Below are 14757 nucleotides of genomic sequence, written 5' to 3' on the forward strand. Positions count from 1 at the left end.
AATGTAATAAGTTCCATAAGGGCAAATCTTTATACCTGGCAGCTAGAACAGTGCCTGGCATTCAGCAGGCATTTTGCTAAATAAATTACTAATTAAAAAAATAATAAATGAGTGAACTCATAGGGGCTCGGTGCATGGTAAAACTTAATCACATTTGGCATTATGTCACATGGGATTAAAGGCATAAAAAATTTAGTAACTGTATCTTTGCTAAAGCAAATTTGCAATTATTTACTAATTCCTACACTTTGTGCTAAAGAAGTTGCTCTCGTTCGCTTTTTTTCCCTCTCTCTACAATTAAAGCTGTCAAAAATTCATTACATACGAAATAGAGAAATGAAGATTTTCCCCAATATGTGTTTTTCTTTAAAAATGGTTTTATTCCAGCACTTTTTAGATAGCAAGTTTCCCTAGTATATAGCAAGTATGAATTTCAAAAAAATACAAATTGCACAAAAAACTTTTGGCTCATATCTGCTAGTAGAGATAGTGCTATTTTTGTAAATTCAGACTTAAGCTAAATTGCCCAAGGTCTCTTTCTTATTTCTATCCCTTCAAGGGTCCCAGCTCCACTACTCTCTATCTGAACTGGCATGTGAACTGATTTCTAACCAAATGATTCAGCCACAATGGGAGTTTAACTTTATTACTCAAATATCCGTTTAGGATATGTACCAATATCATCATGAAAAAAATGATGTCACCATGCAGTGATGGTACATGTGCTAAGTCGCTTCAGTCGTGTCTGACTCTGTGAGACTCTATAGATTGTAGCCCGCCAGGTTCCTCTGTCCATGGGATTCTCCAAGCAAGCACTCTGGAGTGGGTTGCCATGCCCTCCTCCAGGGCATCTTTCCAACCCAGGGATCGAACCTGCATCTCTTACAGCTCCTGAACTGGCAGGCAGGCTCTTACCACTAGTGCCACCTGGGAAGCCCACGATGCCACATATGACATACACAAATGCCAAGTTAACCTACATATTAACCCACTCAGGACAGAGGATCACTGCCCTCCTCTTACCCTAACAAGTGACATGTATTCTCTCACAGATTAGAACAATGCCTCAGACACCCAAACTTCCAAAAACACATGCTATACCTGTGTGAACTTGTCACAGTCAACAATGCGGAAAGTCTTGCCATAAATTGTGATGTTTATCCCTCGGTTTAGGTCCTTCCAATGGTAATGGTCTCCCCGGTCATTCTTGGAGAGGCGCTGGCGTTTGATTAACTTTCCTTGAGGGATCCCAGAGTTTTCCACAACAGGCTCTACGACAGACATGCTGTCATCTTCTAGATAGTAGTAAATGTGTACTTGGCGGATCCTGTAATGTTCCTCACTTGACATAGGAACATCTTCTTGGAAATAGGCATCAAATTTAAGCACCTGTAATACAGAAGGGTGGGAGAAATGGTGTGTTAGTGTCTCATCGAAAAATAACAAGTCTCTTCTCATGCCGAGAATCACTCAGGGAGGTTCAAATACTCATCATTCCCACCTTGTAATTCCAAGGCTGCCAAACTACAAACATGGGACAAATCTACCCCTGCTGTCTATTTCTATAGAACCCACAACTGAGAACAGGTTTTAATATATTTAAATGGTCGAAAAATCAAAAGGAGAACAAAATTTCAAAACACATGGGAACTATACAACATAAAATTGCTAATGGCTGCTTTCCCATGATAAGGGCAGAGTTCAGAAGTTGGACTGCTGCTATGGACTGAATTATGTCCCAACCTCCACAATATGCAGTGTTGGAAATTTAACCTTCAACGTGACTATATTCGGAGATAAGGTTCTAAGGAGCTAAGTAAGATTACATGAGTCCTGAGGGTAGAGCCCCAATCCAACAGAACTGGTGGCCTTCTAAGAAGAGGAAGAGAGCTCTCTCCCTCCCTCTCAGCACATATGCACTAGGGAAAGGCCATACGAGGACACAGCAAGAAGCCAGCTGTCTGAAAGGCAGGAAGAAAGCCTTCACCAGAAACCAAATCAACAGCAATCTTGGACGTGAAGCCTCCAGAACTGTGGGAAAATTAATTTCTACTGTTTAAGCCACCTGTCTGTCTGTATTTTATTATGGCAGCTCAAGCAGACTAAGTCAGTCGTAAAGCCCCAAATATTTATTATTTGGCCCTTTACAGAAAAAGCTTGCTGACTTCTGAACTAAATACTCAAAATAGGGGTAGACAGTTTACTAATGTGTTCCTTAAAGACTTAACTCTACTAGCCTTATTTGGGGGGCTCGAATTTAGGCTTACAGAATTTAAGTGACGGCACAGTTAATACCAAAGGAGGCGACTTGAGATGTAGAGCTGGGTTTGGGGAAAGAAGTCAGCATTAGAAAAAAATCAAAATGACTCAAACATTTTGACCTGAGCAACTGAAAAAAATGGAACTACAATCAAATTGATATGGGGGAGACTGTAGTGGAGCATATTTTGGGGATGAGGAAACAAAATTAGGGGTTTGGTTTTGAACATGTTTACTTTTGAGATATTCATTAAACATTTAAGAGGAGATGTCAAATGGGTAACTCATCTAGAATTCAGGACACAGTTCATCATGTAAAGAACATTTCAAGGTGAGAGTCTGGAGTCAAGGAGTGAGCAAAGACAAAGGAGAAGAACAAATATTGAACCCTGGAGCATACCCAGCTTCCTAAGCCATCTGTCTTCTATGGTGGAGGGGATACAGATAGCTTTGGCAACAGAAAGCTGGCCTCAGAATGGGAGGCAGGAAAAAGATACATACACACACCCCACATTTTAAAGGCTCAAATAATCAGGATTTTATGCATTCTATTTTTAAAAAAGTTAATGAGTTATTTAAAAGCAAACCTTATAAAATTATGTCACGTGATCAGTACAAACGAATCCTAATCTATCTTTGTGCATTTACAGTTGTGAATTGTGACCACTGTAGGCTAGAGTAGCTGGGTAGTGGTTACATTTTCCTAAAGAAGTGATATTCTCAGAGCTGTGCTTTGAGGAATAAACCAAGCAGAAAGAAGGCAGGTTTTCTTTTTTTTTTTTAAGACAGGATGGTATGACCCTAGGTAGAGAAGCAGTCCCCTGAATGAAACGGCAGTAGGATGAAGGATGAAAAAGATGAAAGAAGAACACCACAAACAGTTGAAGTCAGCCTGGGGAATGATGAAAATGGTACAGGAGCAAAGGGGAAGATGCAGGCACTCCCTGGAGAAGTCCTGGTCTTTATCATCTATGTAAGAGATCATTATATTCAGTTATATTCTAATCATGAGGAATGGCATGAAGAATGTCCAAAATATGGACACATATCTTGGCTATGAAGTGGATTTCCGGGTATTCTCAAAAAATTTAAACTCTGATTTAATTCACAGAACCAGTAATTTCCTTACTGCAAAAAACAAAAACAAAAAAAAACACCTTAGGTTCAAAACCATGCACTGAACTACTCTACTTCATAATCTATGGTAAGAATTATTTATCAAGAAATTATGATGATCCAAGTAACATAAACAGGAAAAATGCAAATATTCTTTTCACAATAATTATCTTTAAAGAAATGCATGGGGATGATCCAGAGAGATGATATGGGGTGGGAGGTGGGAGGGGGATTCAGGATTGGGAGCTTGTATACACCCGTGGTTGATTCATGTCAATGTATGGCAAAACCAATACAGTATTGTAAAGTAAAATAAAGTAAAAGTAAAATTAAAAAAAAAGAAATGAATTGTAGTATTTAAAAAGTATAAATTAAGTAATGACAATTAGCATAAAATTACATAGAAAAACAAAAAATAAGAAGCTTATTTCCTATTAGACACAATTTTCTCTCTTTGAATTTCATTAATACTTTTTCACTTTCTAGTTTACAATAGTTATTTGCTATTGTTTTCAGTAAAAACTGAACATAACCATTTATATCTTGATAAACTGTTAAAACCTGCCTGTAAATGCCAAAGACATAAGAGATGCAGGTTTGATCCCTAGGTCGGGAAGATCCCCTGGAGGAGGGAATGGCAGGCTACTCCAGTATTTTTGCCTGGAGAATCTCATGGACAGAGGAGCCTGGTGGGCCCCAGTCCATAGGGTCACAAAGAGTCGGACACAGCTGAAACGACTTAACACAGCACAAATTGTTAAAAATGCCTGTCACTCCTCCCTTGTATTTTCAGCCCTCTCCCTTTTCTATTGGCTTTGCAGTGCCTATCACAGCTGTAAATAAACAGGAGACACAAGAACAAAGTTAAGACATACAAAATCATGTATCACTGATAATGGATGTTTAGGTTCAACCTAGGAAAGCACATGTTAATGTGTTTGTATTAAATGAGTTAGCTGAGATGGGGAAGGGGAGATGATACAGATTATGGCTGATACAGTAAAAAATACTTGCTTCTAATTAAGTGATTACCAGTGCAAATGACAAATTTCCACAAGATTATTTTGTACCTTTCTGCCTCTAGCTTCAATAAGTACTCTGTAAGACCAAGAAAACAGACAAGTAATATAGGCTTATTTAACTTCTATGCAGAGTACATCATGAGAAATGCTGGGCTGGAAGAAGCACAAGCTGGAATCAAGATTGCTGAGAGAAATATCAATAACTTCAGATATGCAGGTGACACCACCTTTATGGCAGAAAGTGAAGAGGAACTAAAAAGCCTCCTGATGAAAGCAAAAGTGGAGAGTGAAAAAGTTGGCTTAAAGCTCAACATTCAGAAAATGAAGACCATGGCATTTGGTCCCATCACTTCATGGGAAATAGATGGGGAAACAGTGGAAACAGTGTCAGACTTTATTTTGGGGGGCTCCAAAATCACTGCAGATGGTGACTGCAGCCATGAAATTAAAAGACACTTACTCCTTGGAAGAAAAGTTATGACCAACCTAAATAGCATATTCAAAAGCAGAGACATTACTTTGCCAACAAAGGTCCGTCTAGTCAAGGCTATGGTTTTTCCAGTGGTCATGTATGGATGTGAGAGTTGGACTGTGAAGAAAGCTGAGCACTGAAGAATTGATGCCTTTGAACTGTGGTGTTGGAAAAGACTCTTGAGAGTCCCTTGGATTGCAAGGAGATCCAACCAGTCTATTCTGAAGGAGATCAGCCCTGGGATTTCTTTGGAAGAAATGATGCTAAGGCTGAAACTCCAGTACTTTGGCCACCTCATGAGAAGAGTTGACTCATTGGAAAAGACTCTGATGCTGGGAGGGATTGGGGGCAGGAGGAAAAGGGGACGACAGAGGATGAGATGGCTGGATGGCATCACTGACTCAATGGATATGAGTCTGAGTGAACTCCAGGAGTTGGTGATGGACAGGGAGGCCTGGCGTGCTACGATTCATGGGGTCGCAAAGAGTCGGACATGACTGAGAGACTGAACTGAACTGAACTGAATATAGGCCACGAGTAAGACAGTTAACTCCTGATTAGTAGTTGTCACATTCAGTTATATATAGACATCACTGGGAAATTAGAATCAATGAAGGGTTGGGGTGACACCCAAGTTTCTTAAAAGTCCCGTCAGTAATGCTGCTGCATGGCCAGGGTTAGGACAACCTTACTTTAGTGAAAAGAGAAAGCTCACTGATAAGGAAAATCAAGAATGATATGGAAATGTTAATAGATGGAAATAAAACTCACATTACAAAAGCATGAGAATAAATAAAACAAAAATGTTATACTACCCTTTGGTTCAGTTATGACAAAGCTGAAATGTTCCCTGAAAAACAAAAACTTACAGAAACAGCCTAGACAAAACCGACAACAGATGAAGTCATTTTCATGATATTTTGTATTTCACAGAGATTAAGAATTTGTCATTACTGCAGAATATAGGACTTTTAAAATGTGGAAAACACATCAAACAGGTAAACACAGCAATATGAACTCAAGAATTCAAAACCACCCCATCCAACTTTTTAAAACAGTATTTAGAAAATATTTCAGTGACATCTACAGGGAATTATTTTCTGTAATCAGCTTCCTGAATAAAGAAAGAGTCTTTCAATCCTGAGTCCAGCTGTCTATGACTAAGGGTTGAGGCATTTGAACAATTTTTTTCCTCAGAGAATCTGGAAAGTCTATGGTTTACTACTGACTTTTCTGCAAACAGCTGGCTCTCAGAAATCTGAATTTGAGGGGTACCCTTTGATCCCAGATGATACCTTTTTGTCGAAAGCCACATGAGCAGGAATAAACGCTGCAGGCGGGGCCTGCCTGGGCTGTCCATATGTGAGGATTGGGATGCTGTTGGCCAGCTCGTCCAGATCAGCCTGGGACAGCTGGTTGACCTGGAGCCTGTTCCCACCAATCCCAACAGTTGGACGTCGAACAACTGCATAGCCATTCCTGTAGCCCAGTGTCTGGCTTCTATGAAATGCTGTTTTCTGAAGGAAAAAAGAAGTGTGTCATGATATAACAAATATTTGTTAGGTAGAAGAGCTAACTTCCAAAGGTATCAGATTCGACCTTTACTTACAAACATCCACAAACCCTGTATCAAAAATTTTACCTACATGAGAAGGTTCTTGTATTTTAAGCTAAAACACGTGGCCAGGAACAAGGAGGGAGGCAGCAGCCTGAGCTTAAAATAAAATTTAAAGCCCTGTTACTGAGCATCCAATTTTAATTATCAGCTCACCTGCCACAAAAACCTAAAATATCTTTATGTAGACTCCTAACTTTGTACTCTTATCTGGTGGTCATAAGTCACGGAACCAAAACAATCCAAATCCGTGAAATGAATTCTTACCTGAAATGAAAGGCCCTCTTGCTACAGTGACACTAATATATTCATTGTAACTCTTTGGAAAGCAAATGGATTTTATGGATTTAAAGTCAAACTCAATAATTCCACCCTCCATCCTTTAAGGATATAATCCAAAATCATGGGAAAGAACAATATGCCTAAGGCTGACAATTACAATGTTAATTACAATATACCAAAACATGAGAAGCAATCTAAAAGACAAGCAGGAGCAAATGATGGAAAGCTCACTTAATGGGCTATTATGCAGCTATTAAAATACTTGTTTTGAAGACCACGTAGCAATCTGGGGAAAATGTTTATGATTTAATAAACCCAGAAAAGCAGTTTATAAAATTATACACATACTACAATTACAAGCGTGCAAACACGTGCACAAAAAGACTGCTTTGGAGAATGTTCTCTGTTCTATACATTTCTGAATCATGTTGTTGTTCTTTTTTACAATCAACACATTTTTTTTTGATAACTGGAAAAAACAAAAGATTATATTAAAAAAAAGTGAAAAGGAAATATTTTTGAAGGAAGGAGATCAAAACAGTGGCACAGGGACTCAGCCTCCCCACCACTCCACAAAGATCAACCGTCAGACAGCTATCCACAAATAAGAGCTCTGGAAGAGGTCCATGTAGTAGGTTTCAGCAACACAGTGGAATAAAAAAACCAAGGATATTCGTACAAGAAAAGAAGGAAGACTACCTCATTTTGTCTGCATCATCCCATTCTCCAAACCAGCACTGTTCAGTGCCAGGAGACAACTTCCCCTCAACAGGAAAGGAAGAGCCAAGTGAGCAGTCGTCTCCAGTCTTTTTACCTTACATTCACGACCAAGGAGAGGAACTTATTGTTTTAAATTGTTAAACTACATAAATGATTATTGTCTCATCTTTGAAAATCAGCCTATTGAATCTTAATGCTGACCTTCCAACACATATTTCAGCAACCCTGAAATTTCAGTATTAAAATCATTTTGTCAAGGGCTAAACTGTGTCAGAGAAAAAAACCACAAGCCTATTTTTTTTTCCCCCTTCAGTTTTGTCTAGAAGATACAACTAACAACACCTAAGGTAGGGGGAGAGTGAAACAAAATCCAAACAGGAATCTTTTATAAAAATGTTACAAGCGAAAAGAAAAGGGCTAGAGAAGAAAAAACAAGAACACATCAATTGTGGCAGAGGAAACTAGAGTGCAATTATCTCCCATAAAGCACCTGAGGATGATTTGGGAGGAAGATGGCCAAGTGTTGAAAATTTAACTTTCCAAGCAAGAGGATTTTGGGGAAAAGATTAAACAAGACTGCAGAAAAAGTCGACGTGCTGGGACAGAAAAGGAGATGGGGCTTGGTAGAAGCATAAATGAGACCGAGGAAAAGGACCTGACAGAAAGAAGCCAACAGATGGAAATGGAGTTGGGAGTGGGAGCGATTACTGGGTCTAGGATTCAGAAGAGGAAAATGCGGGCGGCAATGATGGGCTTGGGGAGAGTGAGCGGGATGGGGCTTTGGAAATAAGGGCGAAGGCGTATAGAGATTGACTTGGGGAAGGGGCCCAGGTTGAGGGAAGAAGAGTTTAAGGATGGAACTGGGCAGAGAGGGGTATGCAGAAGGGAGAATGAGCTAGGGAGAAGGCCGAGGGAGCTCGGGAACCAGGTGGGGAAAACCAGCAAGAGCAGAGCAGCAAGGAAGAACGCTGGGAGGCCAGCAGACTGCCAGGATGGAGTGGAAAAACCAGGGAGGGATGGGCTGAGAGCGAACTGGAGAAAGAGGGTGAGGGTGGGGGGAAAAGGCCAAACTCGCGTGGACGAGCAGAGACGCAACCTGCTGCGACCTCTCCGAGGCTGCCAGGAGGTGGGGACAGGGGTTTGGCCGGAGAAGTCCTCACCGTTAAGTCCTTAAAGGACGTGCCTGGGAGAAAAGGCAGGCCATGCACGGGGTTAGACACCATAGCGGCCGCTCTTGCCGCAACCACCGGGTCGGGTTTGGTCCTCCCGGGTTGCCAGGGGAACCAGCGGCGTTCTGGGCGGCCCGGCAGCTCCATGGTAACGCCAAACACGCCGAGCGCTAGCGGAAGAGGGGCGGGGCCTGAGACGCAGGCGTGCCCGGCCTGCGCATGCGCAGCCCGTGGACTAGACGTTCTCGCGGGAGTGTGGCCGAGGGGAGCTGGCCCCGCCCCTCGCAGTCACGTGAGAACGCGGGGCGGGACGAGGTGATTGTGGGATGACGTGATGGTTCTCCTCTTGAGGGTCCGGGTTCGGGCGGGTCCTTAGATCAGTTACAGGGGAAAGGTCATTCCTTCGCTCCATCCCAATCCTCACCTCACCTCGCCCTGCCCGCTCGCTGTTCTCCCACCTGTGGGAAAAAGGCTGTTGTGCCAGTTCACACGGAAGTGTCACTGGTTGGTTCCGGTTGAAAGTGTTACTTCTGAACCCATGCTTCCCTGGGGCCAGGGACTGAGAATTATTCATGATGTTCAATAAACAGAAGCAACTGACTGGTGCCTAATCCTCCAACTACCTCATTCAAGTTTTTTCCTACTTTACCTTTGAAGGAAATGGCAACCCACTCCAGTATTCTTGCCTGGAGAATCTCATGGACAGAGAAGCCTGGCGGGCTACATACAGTCCATGGGGTTGCCAAGAGTCGGACACGACTGAGCGACTAAGCGCAGCACATTCTATTTCTACACCCTCCTTCACAGGCCTTGGGGGCGGGGGTTCTTACATATTCACCGCAGGACACTCGGTATTTGTTGACTAGACAGCTACACGGCGCCCTGTCAATTCTCCGAGTCTCTGGTATCACTACCTACAGTTGCAATAAAAAGATCAGACCCACGAGGGGAAATACATCTGCCAAGAAAAATTTGTCATAGGAGAAAAGCAAATAAGTGCGGTGATAAATTGTCAAAACCGTAGGTACTCTTTTTACAAAACTTTAAATTATTATCCCTTAAAAAAATGTAATCCTGTTCTTGAAACATCTTCAAGAAAGAAAAAACAAGCTATCAGAAGCGCTGAGGAGCTTAAAAAGAAAAACAAAACCCAGATGCCTGGACATTGGATTCACTGGGTTTGAAATGGGGCCCAGGCATCTGATTTTTATAACAGCTGTTTCTGAGAATGAGCCAGTTTAACGGAGTGCAATAGAGTAGCAAGCTTCACGCCAAAGGCATCCATGTCATGGGTGGTTTACTGCCAATACAGACAAAGGCTTTAGTTTTACTGCTGCTTGTCAGAGTAAATCCCCCTGATGGGTTTCACTAACAGGCATAAACCTCAGGGGGCCCAGGACATCAGTCCACTAGTGGCAGTGAAGCAGTTATTGGTGGCTGTCTCCACACCTTGCCCAGAGTTTCTTTTCTGATAACACTTGCTATCCCCTAACTACTTCTATTTCCCATTTTTGTCCCCCACTCCTTTTTTCACCTTTCCAGATTTTTATTTTTTATTGGTGTAGTGCCCTAATGTAGGTGTTTAATACATTTTTTGAATCAATGCATTGTAATGACACTAAAGACTTTACAAGTATCTGACCATTACATTTTATCTTAGCCACTGACCTAGAAGGGCAGTGTGGACAAAGGATGTCACCTGCCATATCAGTAAATGAAAAGATGTTGCAGCCATTAAGCCATCAGTCACAGAAGTCATCCACAGCTGTGCATGCTGAGGGGATTTAGGATGGAGAAAAGCAGGATACTAGTCCTGGATGGTAAGGCGCCTATCAAAGGAATGAGTTCAGTGAGCCCAGACTCTTGCATCTTCTTATACAAAGAAAAGCACTCATTCATTAACTTGAGATGTCTGGTTTTAATTAACAGTACTTTTTTTTTAATGTTCTGAACCCCTGTTTTTTGTTGCAAAAGCTCCTGGCTCCTCCCTTACCTCTTTATGGTTGTTGCTTGGAGCTGAGAGGCTGTCTTCCTGGTTTGAGTCCTCAAAAAGTCCACCGAATAAAACATAATTCTCAACTTTTAGGTTTTGCTTTTTTTTTTTCTCATTTGACAGAAGTCAGCCACTGGGAGAATATTTCAAGATGGCAAGTTCAGCCTCAGAATCACTGGAAACCACGATCCTTGCTGACTCTTCATGATAAACTTACACTGTTTCTAGTTATACGATCCATCCCCCCAACCCTGCCACCACCCTTTCTCTTAATTAAAGTAAACCCATGGCATTAGGATACACTTGGAAGAGCCCCCCTGGACTCTGCAGAGTTGCACTTGGGTCTGTATTCCCTGGGCTGGGTAGGGAAAGAGCCTACAGGGCTTGGAAAGGGTGAATCCTTCCTAAGTTTCTTATCCTTTATGGCATCTGTTCCTATTGGGGCAGTGCCTTCTGGTCAAATGCCTTTCTTTCCCAGAAGGGCACACTATGATACCCCTAATAGAGTGTTTTAACTACTTTCAGACCTAGACATGCATGGTGAAGGAAACTTCTCTTGGTCTGTGGCCTCATAAAAATGACTTCACCTCTGAGGAGGTGGAGCTAGGCAGTACTGCATCTGTGTTAAGAAGCACAGGTACAGGTCTGTGAAGAAGGTTGGGAGGAGTAGGTAAGACAGGGCTTCAGAAAACTGCATGAAACCTGAGAAAGGTGGGGTGTGATTAAGAGTTTATATCCCATTTCTCCTAAACATGATGATTCAGCATGGATTGCCTTCATCATTTCTCACCTTGTGGAATATACAGGAGAGGGTCGGAGCCTGACCATCCCAGGCAGCTAAAGTGGAAAGTGCTGTGTTAGGAAGGCTGAACATAAAGCCTGGACTCAGAAGGCCACGAGGATGTTGCATGACCTTACAGGGTGCTACGAAACTTGGGGGATGGAAAAATTAGGGAAGATCAGACTCCCAGGAGGCCAAAGCTGAAAGAGGGCATCTTGGGCAGGATGACATCTCTCAGGGACTCTTGATGGGAGAGGTTGGACAGCAGAGCAAAGCAGTTGCCTAAATAAATCTCCTTTTCCAGCATTTTGCCCAGAGCTGGCTTTAACCCAGAATTTGTTTACAATCCTGGGACATCGTTATTTTTTAGTACCTAACATCACAGGATTAATATCCAGCAGGCTTTCTGCAATAACTGTGATGCACTACTGCCCTCTGCTGGATAAAAGAGGTACAGCATGGTGTGTGAAAAGCAAACTCAGTGAGGTTTGGAAGTACTGGTGGTGTTGCTAGTGAGTGGCCCCGGAGATGACTTGGGCTTCAAAATCATTGCAGACGGTGAGTGAAGCCATGAAATTAAAAGACGGTTGTTCCTTGGAAGAAAAGCTATGACCAACCTAGACAGCATATTAAAAAGCAGACACACTACTTTGCCAACAAGTTTCCGTCTAGTCAAACCTATGGTTTTTCCAGTTGTCATATATGGATGTGAGAGTTGGACTATAAAGAAAGCTGAGCGCCAAAGAATTGACACTTTTGAACTGTGGTGTTGAAGAAGACTCTTGAGAGTTCCTTGGACTGCAAGGTGATCAAACCAGTCAATTCTAAGGAAATCAGTCCTGAATATTCATTGAAAGGACTGATGCTGAAGCTGATGCTCCAATACTTTGGCCACCTGATGCTTAGAGCTGACTGTTTGGAGAAGACCCTGACACTGGGAAAGATTGAAGGCAGGAGAAGAAGGGGATGACAGAGGATGAGATGGTTGGATGGCATCACCGATGCAATGGACATGAGTTTGAGCAAGCTCCGGGAGTTGGTGATGGACAGTGGGGCTGGCATGGTGCAGTCCATGGGGTCGAAAAGAGTCGAACACGACTGAGTGACTGAACTGAACTGATGGAGGTGACATCTTGCAAGGGCATGTACCTCGGTCAGATGCTCTCTATCCTTCATTTCTATCACTCCATGGTCTCTGGAATCTACCAAAACATTCTGGTCAACCACTTTGATCTTTGCTAAGTATGAAAAAAAAAAAAAAAAAGAGTGAAACACACCCAGTGATTTCCAAGCTGATTCTGAAGGTTTAGGACACACAGGAAATCTTCATTTGACACAAAAATCACACAATTTAAGTTTAGACTATTTTAGTCTTGCAGTGAGTTCCTTCTAGAGGGTTGAAAAAAATTGTGCTTCTGATGCTTTTTCCTCTAAGTCAAACCCATTCTATTATCTTAACTGATTCACTTGGAATTCCCTTCCCTATGAAAAATTCTATCAAACACAACTTCACAGAGTTAGAGATTCCACAGTATGTAAGTTTCCCAAGGATAAGTCCTTTGTTCAGTGGCATTTTCTCAGCTTCCATCAGTGTCTGGCACCTCATAAATACTCAGTAAACAGTTATAAAATGATTGACCAAGTAAATGAATACTTGAAAATCACCCAATACTTTTCAAACTGCCAGTGTATCCCCTTTACTAGGTCTGTAAATCATCTTAATGATCATGACAACCAGAATTTATTTTTAAAAAAGAAATAGAATATTAATCATCAGGATGCATCAAATGTTGAATGGGTGAAATTCAGTGGAAAAACATTTTAAGATGTATTTAAATACACCCATTGGTATTGTGGGTATTACTGTGGTCAGAGTCAAAAAACTTGGAAAGTGATTAACACCACCCAGCCCCTCATTTTACTGATGCAAAATCCCCAGGTCAAAAGAGATTAAGGAAACATGGGTGAATGACTGGTTACTAAGTGGGTATCTCTTACACTTAATCCCAATCCTCGCACAGCTGGGAAAGATATTCCTCCTTCAGCAAGTGAGGGATCATTGATTCTGGCATCCTGTTTTTGAGACCTCTCTGCCTTGGTATTTCACAGGATGGAGAAAGAGATGTGTTAGAGTGATGGGACAGTAATGTTGATTACAGGTTTGAATTCCAAATGCAGACAGGACGTGAATCCGCTGATTCAGGTAAATGGCAACCTTGAACGTGGGGAGATGTCTTTGGCTCCTCCTCTCCCACTCAACATCTCGATCCATTCTTCATCTTTCTCTCCTCTCACATGTGCAGCATGGAACAGAATGTACACAGCATGGAACAGAATGTACGCAGCATGAGACGGAAAGTAACAAGCCGTGTTGAGAGTGCTGAGAGCCACGTTCACATCCTCCCTGAGTCATGAATATTTCTATGAACTTGGACAACTTACATGAGTTTTTTCCCCTTACATGTGTTTTTGGTTTTTTCCATCTCTACATTGAGAAGGCTGGGCCAGAATTAGTGATCATTAATTGCTTTGAAAACCTAGCAAAAGCTGTCCTGCCTTCCCCAAAAGCACACACTCACAGGTATAGATTTCAGCTATGACTTTATGGAGTTGGGAGCCTCAGTGGGTCTCGGGTCTAGAGCTGTCCCTTCTCTGAAATCTTACTTAAGGAGGAGTCCGTATCATAGCTCCCCGGAAGCAGAACGATGTGTTGGTTGAAAGTATTGACTGTAGAAAGCTCTTCAGAACAGACAACCCTTTTTTGTCAACAAATGAATTGCAGGGAAGGGAACAAAGAGTGAAATGGAAGGGAAAGGGAAACCAATAGATTAAAAGTCTTCAGTAACAAATCAACCAGCTGCAATGTGTGGGCCCTGTTGAGATTCTATGTAAACAAATGCACTTTAAAAATAACGATGGCATTAATGAGACTGCTGGGAATTTGAACATGAGAATGTTAAGGAATTGTTCTCCAGTATTTTAGAAATGATTGGTATGGTGGTTTTGCAAGAATGTCTTCATCTTCTCTAAAAACTTTTAGAGATACATACCCAAGTGTGTATGATGGAGAAAATGATAACATGTCTGCTATTTGCTTTAAAATAATGTGAGAAGTGAGTCAGGGTAGATGAAGCCAGATTGCCCATTAGTTGACCTTTGTTGACATGGTTAAACACTTCACTAAATACTTCTGTCTACTTTTGAATATATTGAAATTTTCTATAATGAAAAGTTAAAATTTTTTTTAAAAAGTATGGACTCTGGAGCCAGATGGCCTGGGGCTGGGCCCTGATTCTACCACTTACCAGCTCTGAGATCTGTGGGAAGT

General features: G+C 41.8%; 1 protein-coding gene across 1 annotated transcript in view; it reads right to left on the reverse strand.

The window, feature by feature from the left end:
• EFHC1 (EF-hand domain containing 1) overlaps window positions 1-8842 on the reverse strand; it is a 43977-nt gene extending 35135 nt beyond the window's left edge. The window contains exons 1-3 of the mRNA XM_040249453.1: window positions 8647-8842; window positions 6165-6386; window positions 1102-1389 (exon numbers count right to left, since the gene is read on the reverse strand). Coding sequence (XP_040105387.1) covers window positions 1102-1389; window positions 6165-6386; window positions 8647-8802 — 666 coding nt within the window. The 5' untranslated portion in view covers window positions 8803-8842. The remainder of the gene's footprint in view (window positions 1-1101; window positions 1390-6164; window positions 6387-8646) is intronic.
• Window positions 8843-14757: the final 5915 nt, after the last annotated feature.

This window comes from Oryx dammah, unplaced genomic scaffold, assembly GCF_014754425.2.
Source record: "Oryx dammah isolate SB20612 unplaced genomic scaffold, SCBI_Odam_1.1 HiC_scaffold_11, whole genome shotgun sequence".
Taxonomy (NCBI): domain Eukaryota; kingdom Metazoa; phylum Chordata; class Mammalia; order Artiodactyla; family Bovidae; genus Oryx; species Oryx dammah.